Below are 16640 nucleotides of genomic sequence, written 5' to 3'. Positions count from 1 at the left end.
TTTAACATATAGAAAAGTCCTTGGGACTGCCAGGTTTCTTTCGTTAGATCAAAATTCGTTGTAACCAAACAAAATAAACGATAAAAAACATAGAGCGGCTAATGTTAGGGCCTGAATTTTTACTTCGTTGTAACCAGAATTTCATTATAAGCGTGTTCATTACAACGGGAGTGCACTGAATAAGAACCCTAAGTGTATTCTGGCTGGTACAGCAATCTCCAACTCAGTGTAATCCCATGCCATCCCATCCCATGCGTCAAAATTATCATTATTATCAGTAGTAGTAATACAAAATGTTGTAGCAGCAGTATTTATTGTTATCATCATCAACGGTTTCAGTAGTAATAACAGCATTAGGCGCTCTTAGAAGTAGTATTAGCAGTTATAATACTAGTAGTAGCAGTTCCAAGAATAGTAGTACATTGTATCATTATCAAAGTAAGGGCGTGGGGTAGTGGGGAAGAGAATCATTATGTAAACATCTATTCGAAATTACAGCGAAATGTATCAAGGTATTCCAATACAAATGATTATGAATACAAATAACAGAGGGAGTACTTATTGACACTTCAGATATCATCATGGTGCAACTGAATGATATGGATTTGTTCAACATTTACCAATTAAATGTGACATATAAAGAATAAATATCATCAATCTATTCACAGAAATGTCCAAGTGCAAGTGATGTCTTCCTTGTTCGTCTCGATTCTCTTATGTGAAATACACTAATTTCTGATCACTGATATCCATGTGCTAAGAAATTTCCCTACGGAAATTTCTTATACCAAATGTAACAGCGCACGATGCATGCATGGTTGATTATGAATTACAGGTCAATTTAGCGTTTCCGGGTCTTTTTGTAAACTGTATTGATATTCTCTAGAAAAAGAAATTCAAAAAAATTTTTAATCAATAAACAACAAATCCTTCTCTTGTTTCCATTTGAACTGGAATATAGTCAATCTGCTCAAAGATATATTTTTAAATGCATTTAGTGTTTATTTTCAACAGTAAAGTTTTCATAGCTCCATATTGACACAATATCAGCCACACTGACAGCAAGTATGACCATTCAATATACAGTATTTTATAACTAAAATTGGCATATCGGGCTATGAAATAATGGCAGTGTATTTTATGCACCAGTCCAATTGGTGGCAGTCAGCCATACTGTGGATGCTAAATCTAACACTTGTTTATTATTAAAAAGCTCAATGCATTATTGAGTGAATTTCAATCCCTGAAAGATTTTTGTTTTTTTCCTGCATTAAAAACTTTGCATGTGCATGGGCAGCATTATTCATCATTTCACTGATCTGGAATAAGAAATTTACATCTTAAATGGCAAGGACAGCCTCTTCATCAGTTTTAGCACTGCTATTCCAGATGGCAGTGTTATTGTCAATATTATCGCCCCGCCGTTTCCAAGCACCAATATAAGCAGTTGACTCCCATTATAACAAAGTCATAAGGATGGGCAGTTTCAACTGTCTCTATTAATATCAAAATTTTGTTATAAGTGAACAAACATTTAAAACAAATTCTAAAAATATATATCAACAGAGTAGATAATGTTGGGGCCTGCATTTTACTTCGTTGTGTCAGATGGTAGGGGAGCAGAAACTATGTCTGCTGCCCTCACTGCACAATGTTCTTTTCATGATATGATAACCAAATGGTGGCAGAGAAACCACACATGTCCTTGACATTGCCTTCTTCAACATGAGCTCACATGTAGGTTCATCCAAAAATATGACTAACAACCACTGAGATGCCCTATGCTGTGCAGCATAGGTTTTCCACACAACAAACACGTTCACATAGGCACATACCTACAGCTGTACATAAATACACAAACATGTTTGATATCATATGACAATGCCTCGTAATTCATGCAAGCTATTAAAAAAAAAATGAAAATGAAAATGCAATAACCACAGGTCTCCACTGACAAGAGAAAGCACTGATGACAGTATCGAGTACACAAGAAGATTGTAGGTTTCAATATTGCCACAACTGTCAAAAATGGTTTGCACATAATAACACTTATCAAAAGACATAATCATATATGATTATATATGCCTGCCATCTTTCTTCCTCAAATGACACAATGCGCCTTGTTGATCTAACAATATCGTCTAATTACTAATGCAAGTAACTTTGGCAAGCCATGACAAAGTCAGCATCATTTGCCCTTTTTCTGGAATGTGTGTGTAGGTGGAGCTGTAAGGCAGTGAAGTGGAACCTTATACACACAGGAGAGTTTTGACTCTCCAACACATGGGATGTCCTTTCCATGTTAGATCCAAGGGACAATGTGTGTTGCCCCTTTATACTGGGAAGACATCAAGTTCACACACAACACTACTCAGCTAGACTCTATAGGACTTGGACACAAGCCATTTGCTTGCAAGGCAGACACATTACTTATCAATCCACCCTGCTACCCAAACTATGATAGCGAAGCACACGAACCAGGAGCAGACATTCTTTAAATGCGGCAAAGACCAACATGGAAAGAGCAAATAAGAAAAATATATATACCTCTTTGAGCATGATGCTTACATGATAGCCAACCAGATTGGAAAGAAGCAATATACATTTATACTGATTCTACAAATATGTTTAAAATACTTTACAAGTACTTTGAGAATATACCCTGTTTGCAAAGTGGAAAGGCATTCATCACACATAACTGTCCTGTCTAAAACAGCACAGCCACAACGGCTATTTGTGATGCAACATTCTCTTACTTTCAGCATAATGGAAAATACTAAAATCACAACAGAACTTAAAACAAAGTATTCAGCATGAAATGCAAAAACACATTTCATTTAGACAAAGTTATTTTGTGCCGTTTGTCATTGGTGAAAAAAAAAAATCGTCAAATGTTGATCTACATACTTTTTACATTGTTATCAAAATTTCCTACATAGTATCTATATGCACCACTTAACAAGCCAAGCTTTGTAGAGTAGACTTTACCATCACATCTAAAGCATGAGATACAATGTAGAAGGTATAGAATGAACATGTTTAAACCTGAGAATAGTGTGGAACATAACTGAACATATTGGAAAAATCAACTCCAAGTTTTTCCCTCTTTAACCATTATTATAGCATGTAATATAACATAACAAAGTAGTGGGTAAAGTTCAACAAAAATTGTTTGTCAGCAAATTACACAATCAGTATTTTTCTTTTGTTCCCACCTGTGTCTATAAAGCAAAACATACTGTATCACCATACATCTGAATTAATATCATTTGAGGAAAACTGTGTGCCAAAATTCTTGCATACTTTCATTGATTTATGTAAGTGAATCAAACAGCACACTTACCAAAGATTAAACTTCATATAAGTCACTCCCCATCAACTTCAACAATTTACTTTCTCAACTAAAATCATGTATCAGAAGTATTATGTGTACATTGAGGCTCTAAACATCATGGTAGAAATGGTGCTAACAACAATAACAACAACTATATTCGTTGTATGGAACACTTCTCGACCACAGAAAACATAATCAAATGCAATGCATAACAATTACACAATTAACAAAGTAATTAAGTACACATGTATCAACAAAGTTGAGCATTGCCATTACGTTCAGTGTACTACAAAGTATGAGAGCAAGCTGCTACCTTCATGAATGAGTTCAACGGATGACATTTAACACTGAGGTCAGCACTACTTGGAACTATGCCACAAGTGTGAGGTTGACTGACCAATTTCAAGTTTGGGATCACCGCTTGTGCTAAGTGTTGTGATAGCACTATCACTAGCACCAATGCTAACATTAGTACTAATGCTTACACCAACACTGCACTAGCACCATACTTAAAATCACCCTGTGTACCTTGTGCTACAGTGTTTTAATTCCCGACTGGTTCCATGTTGATATTGGTGGATCAGCAGATTGGCATTATGCTATCAGAAAGCCACCGGGAGTTTAAATCATGCTGTACATTGAGGGAACAAGTTTGTTAATCCAAACCCACCAGCCCCATTACAACAGTCAAATTGGTGGACCTTTACATATTTGAATAACTGAGAATTAATGACTATACACTATAAGCTATATTTTACCTATGGTTTGTCCTTGTAGAATTAGATGTAAAGCTTTAATTTTCCACTGAGCTAATCAAATTGCACAAAAGGACATTCATGTAATGCTTACAATTAAGGAACAATGCACTGTGACACAAAATATACATACCACTAAAGAAACAAAACTTCTGCTTCATATCACCAGCCATGTGTCATACGCACACTGACATCTCACAGCAATTACTTAAATTCACACTGTTATACTAAATTTTAACTAGAAATGTCGCTACAGCGACTGGTTATACCCCCGCCAAACAACATTTCATAAGCTTTGGTCAAAACAACATTTCATAAGCTTTGGTCAAAAAAATGAGGAAGTAGTTAAATCCGCAAGATCTTTCCTTGATCTTCTGCCATTAATATGCCGTTACCATGGCAACGTACTTTCGGGTACTGTCGAAAAATGCGTCTTGCACATCTACAACCAAAGGCACACATCTGTACCAAGTTTCATGGAAATTGGGCAAAAACTGAGGAAGTAGTTTGCAACACAAAATTTTCCATCATTTTGGCTCATAATATGTGAGCTGTTACCATGGCAACATACTTTTTGTCACTGTCAAGAAATGTGTCATGCTGACCTATATCCTAAGACAAACATTCAATATGAATTCCATGAGAATTGGAAGAACACTGATGAAGCAGTTTTGCCATGAAGCATTTTGCCCTATATTTTACCAATAACATGCCGTTACCATGGCAACGCACTTTTTGCCACTGCGGAAATATGTGTCTTGCACATTAACATATTCAGATGAACATCTGTACCTAATTTCATAAAAATTGATCAAAAACTGTGGGAGGAGTTCGCGACGCAAGATTTGTACCCATTTTTGCCCATAATATGCCGTTACCATGGCAACATACTTTTGGGTACTGTCAAAAAATACGTCTTGCACATCTACAACCCAAGGCACACATCTGTGCCCAGTTATATGGGAATCGGTTGAAAACTGAGGAAGTAGTTTGCGACGCAAGATTTGCAACGGACCGACCGCCCGACCGCCCGACCGCCCGACCGACCGCCCGACCGCCCGACCGACCAACCGCCCGACCGTCCGCTGATTCCTATATACCCCCTTCAAACTTCGTTTGGCGGGGGTATAAAAAAAGAAGAAGAAAGATTGAAACTTCATACAGTACTTTTCTCAACTTCATTGTTTTCAGATGAATAATCAAGTAATCTACCTGTCACCACCACGAAGATAATTGCCTTCAGCATTGTGTTCATGAGTCCACAGGGATATACAGTGTATATCCATTGTTTGTTTCATTTTTCCATCTGAGAAGATGACTGGATAGCCCATATTCAGCTGCACTAGCTGGTCTTCCATGGGGTCCATCAGTTGGATGTAAGGTGGGACCACTTCACCGGGTTAAACACTTTGCTCTTTGCAATGAGTAAATGAAGCAGGATCTTTTACATGCATGAGTTGTGACTCTGTCACACACAGAACCTCCATTTTATGTCCTGTCCGAGGGACAGAGTGTTTTGCCTCTTACTAGAGGGGATAGTATGAGTACACACAACATTGCTCAGTTAGACTCGGGAATCGAACCAGGGTCCTTTGGACCTGGAGGCAGACGTGCTACCGACTGAGCCAAATCCATGAAGTTAGTACAACACGTAGGTAGTAGCAGTGCATGTTCTATCTTTATACTGCAGGCAGCTTGGCTAGTGAAGTATGCAGTTATACAGCTACTGGTTTTATCTACATGTCATGGATATGATAAAGTTACATAAAGTCATATCATCATTATCACACACTTCTTCTATAAAAAAAAAACCAACAACTGTTACTACATTTCAGGACATTGAAATAGAACAGAAACAGTTACACAGCTACTGGCTTTATCTACATGTCAAGGATATGATAAAGTTACATAAAGTCATGTCATCATTATCACACACTTCTTCTATTAAAAAACCAACTGTAACTACATTTAAGGACACTGAAATAGAACGGAAATAGAAAAGACAAGAAACACTAGGGCATATAATATCTACAACACTTTCAAGAAATGAAAAGTGCAAACATGGAGAAAAGGGGTTGGGTGAAACAATCCATTAAGTTTGTACATTTTACACAAATGATTCAAGTGAAAGAAAATGTTAGAATTCTAACTTTCCCTTGCTTTGTACAAGGTTTGAATATTATTCAAGGTACAGCCACTCAACTCTCTGCCCTCACAAGCTTTTCAAAGTTGGCACAATTGACACAAATCTTTATGAAATCACTTGAAAGCTACAGGCTGTTCTTCGTATCCCTTTACTTTGCATTTTTACCAACTTGTCCACTTCCAGCATATAGCTTGACGATAGCAGGAGTCAATGTTCAGCCTCAACTATAGATATATACCCTCATCACACACAAAGGGCTCATTCTTTATTGTTTCAATGTCATTCAGTTGTACAAATTCTTGAATCTTTGATTGCTATCAGGTGTCATTATGTTACCCAAAGGGGAAAAGAAACACACAAATTAAACAACTGTAATTGCTCTGTCAGGTACTAGCAAATTATATTACCATAAAACAACCGTTGTGATGAGGAAGACACATTCTGAGCTATTCTTTGGCTTCAATATGAGCCAATAATCTATATGCCATTGGTTAAAAATGCTGTTTGATACTTGTCAAATGAAATCAGCCTGTGTAACTACAAGCACAAAAGACAGACACTTCAACAATTTTTCTTTCAAGTACCTCTCTCAGGTTCCATGCATTGCTTAAATTTTGTGCAAATGGACAGTGTAGGTATCACAGTACCGAGTGAAACATACTAGTATCTATCATACCAAAATATAAAAATGGAAACAAGGATTAAAGAAATAAAACAAAATTATCTAACACACGATAGTAAAGATAACTTATGATTTGCTGATGGAGCATTCGAGGTATTCACTAATATTAAGAAAGTTTCAGAGGAAACTTTAAGGCACACAATCATGAGAGACCATATTATCACACAGCAGCCTCTGTAAACTACTCACAATGGTAACAACCTGCCAGACTACAGGTGCTTTCAAACAGCTTTTTAATGCAGGTCTTGCTTGCGTCTTGATACTCCAAAAGATGGGGAGATATCTAGCAGTTCCCATAGTAACAAGTCTTACCAAAAACAAAAACAAAAACAAAATCGGTCACATACAGTGGAGAACAGCATCGTTTCTATACTGTTACGGGAGAACCAGGTGCCAAGTTCCATATCAAGTTTTTGTCTTTTCATTGCATTTTGAGACTCGGTGAGTCGATATGTATGACTTACATGGTTGCCCTATTGTTAGTGCACTGCATACATTATCAATAGCAAAGAATAACAATCATGCCATGTTATTGCACACCTTCTCTGCCACAAGATAAACTGATTGGGGAGTTTGTGCCACACATGCATTCTATTCAAATCATGCTCAATAAAACAAGAAATCTCTCATAAACTGTCATCTAACCCGACATGTTTCATTTTTAAGCCTCTCCCTTGCACGTGTGTGTCCTTTTTCCTCTTTCTCAATGTCAGGGCAGGAAAACTGTTAGCATAGTTAAAGTAAGGGTTGAAATGCACTTGCTTAAGAGAGTTATGAAAACACAAACTTCACCCTTCCATCACGGTGGCGATTAATTTCTCCAGGCGACCATCCTCGTTGCTGCAGAGCCGGCTGAAGTCTGCGAAGAGGGCATCGCGGAAGGCGTCGTCCCCGCACGCCCCTGACCGCCACTTCTTGGTGAGGAGGGTGTTGGCGATCCATAGGAAGCCAGGCTCCTGTGGAGTCCGTTGCCTCTGGAAGCGCTGGTCGGTGTGTAGGAGGCTGGAGCTCCTCAGGGAACCTGGTTTCTGGTCCTCGTCTGTCTGGGCTGGGGGAGGCAGAAAGAGCAATGGTAATTATGGTAATAGTCATTGTGGTAGTAGTAATAGGAGTTGTAATAGGAGTAGGAGTAGTAGTAGTGATAGTAGTAGTAGTAGTAGTAGTAGTAGTAGCAGTAGTAGTAGTAATAGTTATTCTAGTAGTCATAGCTGTCGTAGTAGCAATGATGACATTTATGATAGTGTTGATTATTATGATAATGATAATGACAAGAATTACATAATATATGATTTCAATAATAATCATGATAATAATCCTTATCACTATGAATATCAACATCATCTTTAAAATGGCATGCACAATACACTACACCATTGCTCCATAGTGGAAAGAACTTCTTACTTTTCCAGGTTGAACACACACATGGAAGCTTCTCAATCCGTGGTGATACCGACTCTGCCTGGGTCGGTGTCGGTAGGGCAAAGGTCGTGCCAGTCACATGGACATACTGCACATGAACACCGGCCTGTGGCGAATCACGGGATGACTGGCCCAGCAGCGGGCTGACACAGGATGTGTGATTGGCTAGGAAGCCGAACCTGTGGGGTCAAAGGTCATGAAATCAACAGGGTTACTGAAGGGCAGTTCTTGTACACAAAAGTGCAGGTGGGTTTCTTGGTTGGATGAGTTATATCTGCAACAGGCACACAAAAACAAACACAAAACACACAGAATGTATAGCCTAACTTCATCTAGCACTGAACTTTCTAAATGAAGGAAAAGGAAGAAATAATGATAAATATGAAAGGAGAGTAACAAGAGATAGAATGCAAAGCAAAGAAAGTGGGATAAAAAAGAAAGCAATTTCATTACAATACCAAAATCTCAATTTTCTAGCAACAGTCTTGTTTGATATGACACCATTTCTCATACAGACAGAGTAATGAAAGATGTTTTCTTTTTGAAAGAAAAGAAACACTCCGAAATTTCCCTCAATCGGAGCATAGCAAATATTGAGTGCATATCCATCTTGGGCCTGTAACATGAAAACTTGGCCTCACTTGTAAATCCTCTCATGTGTCATATGCCTATCTCTTGGCTGCTCAGTGACATATCAGGTTTTACTCCTTTGCAATCTAAGTACAAACTTTTTTTCATTGGAATTCTACTCATACATTTGCTTGTTTTTTTTTATGAAATTGGTTTATTTGGATAAATGACTACTAAACTGAAAAAACAACAACAAAAGCCTTCACTACACTGTGCACATTGGCAAAACAGGACATTTGTATTCTCGAAATGCAATGAGTCATCATGTTTGGTCATTAGTATACTATACGTTAAAGGTTGCAGGTTTACAGTCAGCATAAAGAGCAGTCCTGGTACCTGCTCAGAATGAGTTCCTGGACCTGAGCGAGGAGTTCTTGCTCCCGGTCAAGGGGAAGATCCAGGTCCGGCAGGGCCAGGGGGATGAAGAGGGGGCTGCACAGGGGGTCCGAGATGTCCTCCCAGAAACAGAATGGGTCCACAGGTGAAGGCACCAGACGGAACCCAGCACTCTGCGCTCGCCGGAACCAATTCATCAACTGGATGTTTAAAAAAGGATAACATATTGAAATGTAGATAGAGAGATAAATGAATAGACACGTATACACAGAAAGATATTACATACAAACATACATGCACACATATACAGAGTGATATACAGACATAAAAAAAGAGAGCAAATAGCATTCACATAAAGTAGCATCCCCAAATTAAGGGGAATTAAGGGCTAAAACCACTCTCTCCTTGACTTTTAATATTGGGCAGACAGTAAACCAACGAAACTCAAGCCCAAAACAAACAAAACAATTCAGAGTGAACCTCGTGGAAATTATAATTCATTATCAAATCCCTCCTCTTATGAAACAAATTCCTCCTAAGACCATGAGGCATTATTCAAAAACAACCTCACAATTAATTTAGCAGAGGCCGTACAATATAACATGTTAACCAATTAAACCCTAAATTCCCCAATAAATGAATGAATAAACAAACAGCATAGAAAAAACAAAACATGGACGACATGGAAGTGATATTAAGATGAATATAAAGTCCATAACTAGGAGAATCATATCCCATACCAAGTCATGTAGCAGACCCGGAGTGGAGGTTAGCCACTGGAGCTCCATGTCAAAGGCGTGGTCTGGCTGGTAGTTGCCATGGAAACTGGCATGACAATACTCCATTTGATTGACATCTCGGTTCCAAATCTCTAGCACAATGGACTTGTAGATGGGCAGTATGCAGACACCTGTGGGTGGTAAAAAGCACTATATAAATGTATAGGAGCGAGGCCAGATAAAATTCATTATTGTAAAAGTTCTTCAAAGCTTCAGAGCACATCAAAATACTCCATCATTCATGAAATATTGACATTGTTTCTACTTTGGTGTTAGCAGATAATATAAATGAGTTCTTTCTATACACTGCAAAAGCTTCTTTTTTTTTTTGTTAAACCTGCTGAACTACTTAACTGATTGTCACATGGTCGCACAAAGACATATGACGGGGTGTAAAAGAAAATCTGGAAAATATTCTGCACTAGGCACAGACTCTCATTTGCTGTAGTGAACGCAGTGGTTAGACGTGTACTGTTCCTTTATAGGGAAAGCTAGTCACACTGAATCTGAGCACACCACTGAACAAAATAAGTGCAGTGTGAATACATACATCTCAATCCACGAGAAATTCCTTACCAGGCACTTCCACACTATTTCCATCTCTCTCCTCCCCCTCCCCCTCCTCCACCTCCCCCTCTGCCTCTGCCTCCACATCCTTCTTTGTCTCGCTCTCCCTGTCCTGGGGGACGGTACAGGCCACCTCAAACCACTCCTGCTGAGGGGCCACTTCAAAGACAGGACGTCCCAGGCTGCACCTCCTCTGGAACCTCCCTGGTTCTACAAGAGAGATGGAGAGAGATGGAGAGAGACAGAGAGCAATAATAGTGGAAAGACAGACAGACAAACAGACAGACAGGCAGACGTGCGGGTCATGAAATTAATAGCAAACATGGTATACGGAGGACATGTTGTCATTCATTGGTTATCACGTATGTTTAATAGAGACTGAAATAAAAGCAAAATCTTAAAAGAAATATTCATGTGTCTGTTCATGGGTGCGTATGCTCATGTGTGAATATCAAACTCTGTCAACAAAACCACCGACAATCACCAACGTCTGCCACACTTTTTCTTCTTTTGTCAGTTTGAGCGGTAACGTGATTGCAGAGATTCTTTACAGGGTCGGTTTCTTTTGATTCTTATCACTCCCATCATTAAAGCTCACCTTTACTAAATCACTTAGTACCCAACCCCTATGTACACTGTACTACAGTCAAAATATGAAAATGCACATTTTTACTTTACTAGTATAACATCTTTCATATTTCAATTCTGAACTAACTCCTTTAAACAAGGGAAGTGCACAGAATAAGTATCAATTGAGTCAGCCCTGTTTTCCTCCATAAGATCATTTTTGCACTCTTTGGTTTCTTATATAAAGGATGGCAAATATTTATGCATGCTTACATCAAGACTTCTCTCAACAGAAACCAAAGGCATATACATAGTGTACAGATCTAGAACCTCATGATGATGAGTGATGTTTTAAATGATAAGAGTGTGAGACTAGTTTTGTTTTGTTTTGTTTTGTTTTGTTTTGATTTCAAGCCATATTCCACTCCCTGTGTTGTCATTTCCTTACCTGGTGTAGAGTCAGGGATACAGTACAGGTAGTAACCATAGATGAATTGTTTGGCTGCCTTGGGACTGAAGACAGCATGGATGTGCTTGCATTCCAGCAGGGCCTGTACATTGCACAAGGGACATTTAGCTTTTGAGATAACTGGACAGTAATTCTTTGAAACACCAGAAGTACCACAGAAATATTATATACGCGATATCTTTTCTTTTTGTTTGCATCTGCATAAAGAGTATGTAGGCCTACCATTCACTAATTCAGACTTTTAAAAATGTAAACACATTAAATACTTTGACAGTACAGTATTTTTTTTTTCAAAACTGAAACATTTGCGTTCACTCAGTTTACGGAAATAAATTCATGAGAATTCAATTCTGGAGAAAATGAGATACACACATTGAATATTCATACAGGAGTTATTCTTTGTACTAGAATGGACAATAACAGTGTAGGTGCCTATGGTTTATTATGATGAAATTGATATTCAATATAGAAAATTGTAAATTGCAGGAGCAGTCAATTTACATAATAAATCTCTTAGCTAATTGTCGTGCCAATAACAATACACCAATAAAATAAATATCTTAACAATTCATATCTTCTCAATTAAATGATATCGTCTACTTAGGGTAATCGACTAATACATAGTTTGCCTCAGGTTTGTTTGTTTGTTTGTTTTTTACTTATTTCCATATTAAAAATGAAAGTATATTGCTTGGTATCAATAAAGCCACTCCCATGCCAAACTGCGGAAAAGAATCGATCATACAAATGCAGTGACTTGTAAACAACATTTGAGCTTTTTTAATACTCAAAGTACCAGGTGACTTCTTTACATTTGAGGGGAGTATAAGATTCTTACTATAGAAATAAACCAATAAACACATGGAATTAAACTGCAGCTATTGATTTAAGATCATAAGGCTGTGAAGAAGAAACATACACATAAATAACTATGAATAGGATTCTGAAATGGTCTGAAACCAAACTGTGCTGTCAAAGCTGGGTTATTAATTGCACCCCTCACAACAAATTATATATTAAGAGATATACCTGTAGGAGGGTCATAGCTTCAGCATGACTCGGGTGGTCACTAAAACCCCTCCTAATCCAAGACACAGCCTCGGCGGAGGTAAAGCTGTCTGAAGGGAGCCCTCTCTGGTCACCGCCTATGAAGTTTACTCCAGAGCTTTATAGTCACCACAGGAAAAGAAGCGAGGAAAGAAAAATCTGATTACAGGGAAATTCCTGCCATAATGAGAACATTCAATGAATATCAATTATATCAAATACAATTGATTCTAATTTGTGGAATCTGCTTAATCATGACAAATATCCACCAGCCATTAATAACATGCACAAGTCATATTAGTCAAGCAATATCACGCAATCAAGCACATTTGTAACCCTGCACCACAAAACCAACAAAAAGTCGCCAAACGTGGATTTTCAGTAAAGGGGAGATTCTAAAAGAGCAGACTCTAAGCTTTAAAATGATGTATAACTCAATTTGAATAGACTCCCCTAACCTACCTAAATACTGCAAAGAAAGCACACACTCTATAAAAGTGTGAACTGAGAAAAGAGGCTCTAAAGTACACGGTCTATTCAAGCCCTTAATCTTTACCAAGCGGTGCTAGCTGTGCCATGAAAGGGACAAAAAACAGGACATAAACCACCGGAGCAACAACAATGAAGGGATTAACGGATTAAGCTGAAATTAAGCATGTTATATTAGCACATTCTGCCCATGATTAGTGCTAACTTTCAAAGCAGCAGCGTCATCCCTTCAAAAATTATTGGACTTGAAAGTGAAGAGTGTGCAAAGGATATCAAGACATGAAAAGCGGCCTCTAAGTCATACCTGATCATTCTACTCTTCCCAAAAAAAGGGTTGTAGAAAAACGGCTAAAAACACACTTTCCCATTCATGTTAAGATACCAAACAGAAAATGTAGAAAAAGGATAGCTCTTTCAGAAAATATTAAAAACTCAAGAATGACTTGGTTGAACCATTTCACCTTATTTGAGTCCCCACTTAAGATCAAGGGGTGCGACTTTTTGTTTGTTTTGTGGTGCACGGTCACATATGGACATCATACATCAAGGGTTGTGATCACAAATGAAACATTTACATTCTTTTGCATCGACAATTTGATATACTGCAAAACCATAAATTCTCATGTTCATGAAACTTCTGCAAATAATGCTCGAAGCCAAGATTCACCAAAGTAAAATACACGTAGAAGTGGTTGCCCACACATTACATTGAATGCTGGTGGCAATTTGTGAAAGATTTATGCAGCGAATAAGGCTGGTGGCTCCAATTTGCGAAAGTTTTATGTCACAAATTTTTCTGGTTTTACAATACTCTTTTACACTAACTAAAACAGCAAAATTTCAACTTGCAAAGACTTCCTCATAAAGGCAGATCGCATCATCATAATTTGGTCACACAACCATGACATGTGTTTCATGTATTTTGAGTCCAGCAAGACATGTCCCGATAAGTGAGAGCACCATATGAATTTTGATGTTGATTCATATTCATGAATTTCCCCCGAGTATTATTCCTGATATAATGAATGTAGTGTTAGGTGTATTGCCATAATGATATACAATAAGAAGTTAGCAACTCCAGTACTTTCATGGACATTGCTCCAATTCTAAATTATGTATTTAGCAACTAAAAAAATAAAAAATTCAGTGGATACGCCACTGAATATGTTTAACAATAAAGTAATGACACAGTGGTCACTCTTGCTGGCATTGAGAGAAAAAGGCCATTGTTGTGGTCACCCACCTCGGACTTTGCATGGCTTTCACGATGATTGGCAGGTCACTGGTCAGGTTCAGCTCTACGTCTTTGCCAAAGGCAGACGGAGCGGTGCTCCCCACATCGCCTGGAGAGAGCGGTTGCTGGCTCTCCCTGCGACTGGCAGCCACACCCGACAACAGGCTGCTCATGGAGGACTGCGTCAGGGTGGAGGAGGAGGAGGACTGGAAGGTGGTTGGAGTGGAGGTGCCACTCAGGGAGGTGCGGTGAATCCCTGGGCTGGTAGAGGTCATGTCAGGCTGGGAGATGCGCTGGTAGGACAGAAAGGAGAAACAAGAGTACGCAGAATATTTGTAAAGCTGCCATTTTTTCATGTTGGGTCACACCAGATTCTTTAACAGTAGAAGCACCATGACTGGGAAGCAAGGCTCCTAAAGAAGACATCCAGGGTTCAAATCTCACCCAGTATATACACCCTCGAAAAAGATGGTTTTCCTACAGTGCACCTCTTGACCCAGGTATACACTGTACAAGTAGTTATTACAAATGATGGGGTGATAGACGATTTGTCGTGACTACACCATATTAAAATGAGGCCATATCACTGACATCATTACAGTATATCTAATAAATTTCTTGATTACATACAATTAGTTGATTACATACTTTATAATTCATTTTTTGTTGCAAGCAATACAAGAGAGAAATTAGATATTACAACAGGATATTTCAGCAAAAGTGTTGCTAATGCTGGTTCAGACTTGTGTGGACACAATTTAGTGGGGAGCCATTAATTAATTAATTTTTTTTTTAAATGTTAACACATTTGATCTACGAATTCTGCACATACGGTACATTACTATTCATTTGTTTATTTTCTTGCCGAGGATACTGTTCCCTGAAAAAAAAGAAAATAAAAACAAATCATAAACCAAAATGAGAAGAAAAGCTGTTTTCTTCATCATGAGTGGCAACAAGTAATGCTAATGTTAAAGTACATCATTTACATATCTTCAGCTATGTACAATGTATATCCAAAGTGGATACTGCAAATTTTTCCATTAAGAAAATGAATATAAGCACTAATTTTTTTTTTCCATTAGACATAACAAGATATGCAAATTATCAACTTTAGAGGCAGCTAATTTGTAATTAGGTCTACACAAATGTTAATGCCCTATATTAAACTAATCAAATAGAAAGACAGAGTTTCAAAGTGTAAACATTCACCAAAGTATGAAACTTCTGCCATGAAGAACAGATATTAAGGAGCATGCTAAATGGTCATCAACTATTTCCATCACAACACCAAATTTTACCTGACTGCGTGCGCCACCGCTGGTGGCTGTTACACTCAGACGGGAGCGCCTCCGATTCAAGCCCTCAACGAACTTCAAGAAACCCTGTGAGAGCTGGTGCTTCACGGAGGACCCATAGACATTGAAGACATCCAGGTTGCCTTGGTAACCATTCTCCGCCAGCTGACGAATGGTCGCGGTGCTGGCTGGCAGGAGTACAAACCTTGAGCGCCAGAACTTGATGCACTGCGACCGGGGCCAACAAAATATTTTGAGATGGATTAAAAAGAAAATATCTCCAATCTTTGTTTCATGTTATCATTTCATGCATCCCTCGAGAGTGCACTCTTGCCATGTGCAGATGGAATGATTCTGGATAGCCTGCAATGAATTAGAAGTGGTAATCTACTAACATTTTGGGGGCATGTTGTCAAAATAGAGCGGTTTTGTTTTTTATTTACATAGCATTATGTACTTTACATTGCGTGAGATTTCACTATTAAAAAAAAAATGAAAGATGGGTAAATGGAGCAATCAGCAGTATCTCAATTATATCTAATGGGATTGAGCAGTTGGTTTGTGTTCATGATTCTAGCATGTATAGAAGCCAATATGCAATGCACATGCACTGTATCTTCATTATAAAACATTTGCATATTTGGTACTCACTACAGTGTTTATCTTGGTGTTCAGCTTTGGCATTCACTACTATATCAAAGCAACATCCTTTTCACCAACAATTTAACTTTCTGGCATATTCTGTGACTATAGCAGTCAAATTCGTGCAAATTATATCAGATTCCCTTTGACGACATACATTCTGAGAGCTTTCTTCAGCACTAATTATAAAACACAACCTAAAACATTTCTGAAGGCTTGCATTATCCACCAATGATTGATAAATCG

At 38.2% G+C, this 16640-nt stretch overlaps 1 protein-coding gene across 1 annotated transcript in view; it reads right to left on the bottom strand.

Annotated features, from left to right (window-relative positions):
* Nucleotides 1-7705: 7705 nt before the first annotated feature.
* Nucleotides 7706-16640, bottom strand: part of LOC139717867 (GATOR1 complex protein DEPDC5-like) — a 29731-nt gene continuing 20796 nt past the window's right edge. Inside the window, exons 20-28 of the mRNA XM_071629356.1 lie at nucleotides 15756-15980; nucleotides 14464-14747; nucleotides 12714-12849; nucleotides 11664-11766; nucleotides 10734-10858; nucleotides 10043-10231; nucleotides 9303-9502; nucleotides 8319-8515; nucleotides 7706-7965 (exon numbers count right to left, since the gene is read on the bottom strand). Coding sequence (XP_071485457.1) covers nucleotides 7706-7965; nucleotides 8319-8515; nucleotides 9303-9502; nucleotides 10043-10231; nucleotides 10734-10858; nucleotides 11664-11766; nucleotides 12714-12849; nucleotides 14464-14747; nucleotides 15756-15980 — 1719 coding nt within the window. The remainder of the gene's footprint in view (nucleotides 7966-8318; nucleotides 8516-9302; nucleotides 9503-10042; nucleotides 10232-10733; nucleotides 10859-11663; nucleotides 11767-12713; nucleotides 12850-14463; nucleotides 14748-15755; nucleotides 15981-16640) is intronic.

Source organism: Diadema antillarum, unplaced genomic scaffold, assembly GCF_040938485.1.
Source record: "Diadema antillarum isolate AM-2024a unplaced genomic scaffold, OU_Dant_1.0 scf00000084, whole genome shotgun sequence".
NCBI classification, from domain to species: domain Eukaryota; kingdom Metazoa; phylum Echinodermata; class Echinoidea; order Diadematoida; family Diadematidae; genus Diadema; species Diadema antillarum.
The sequence above is the reverse complement of the archived record's forward strand: the minus strand, read 5'-3'. Positions and strand labels throughout refer to the sequence as shown.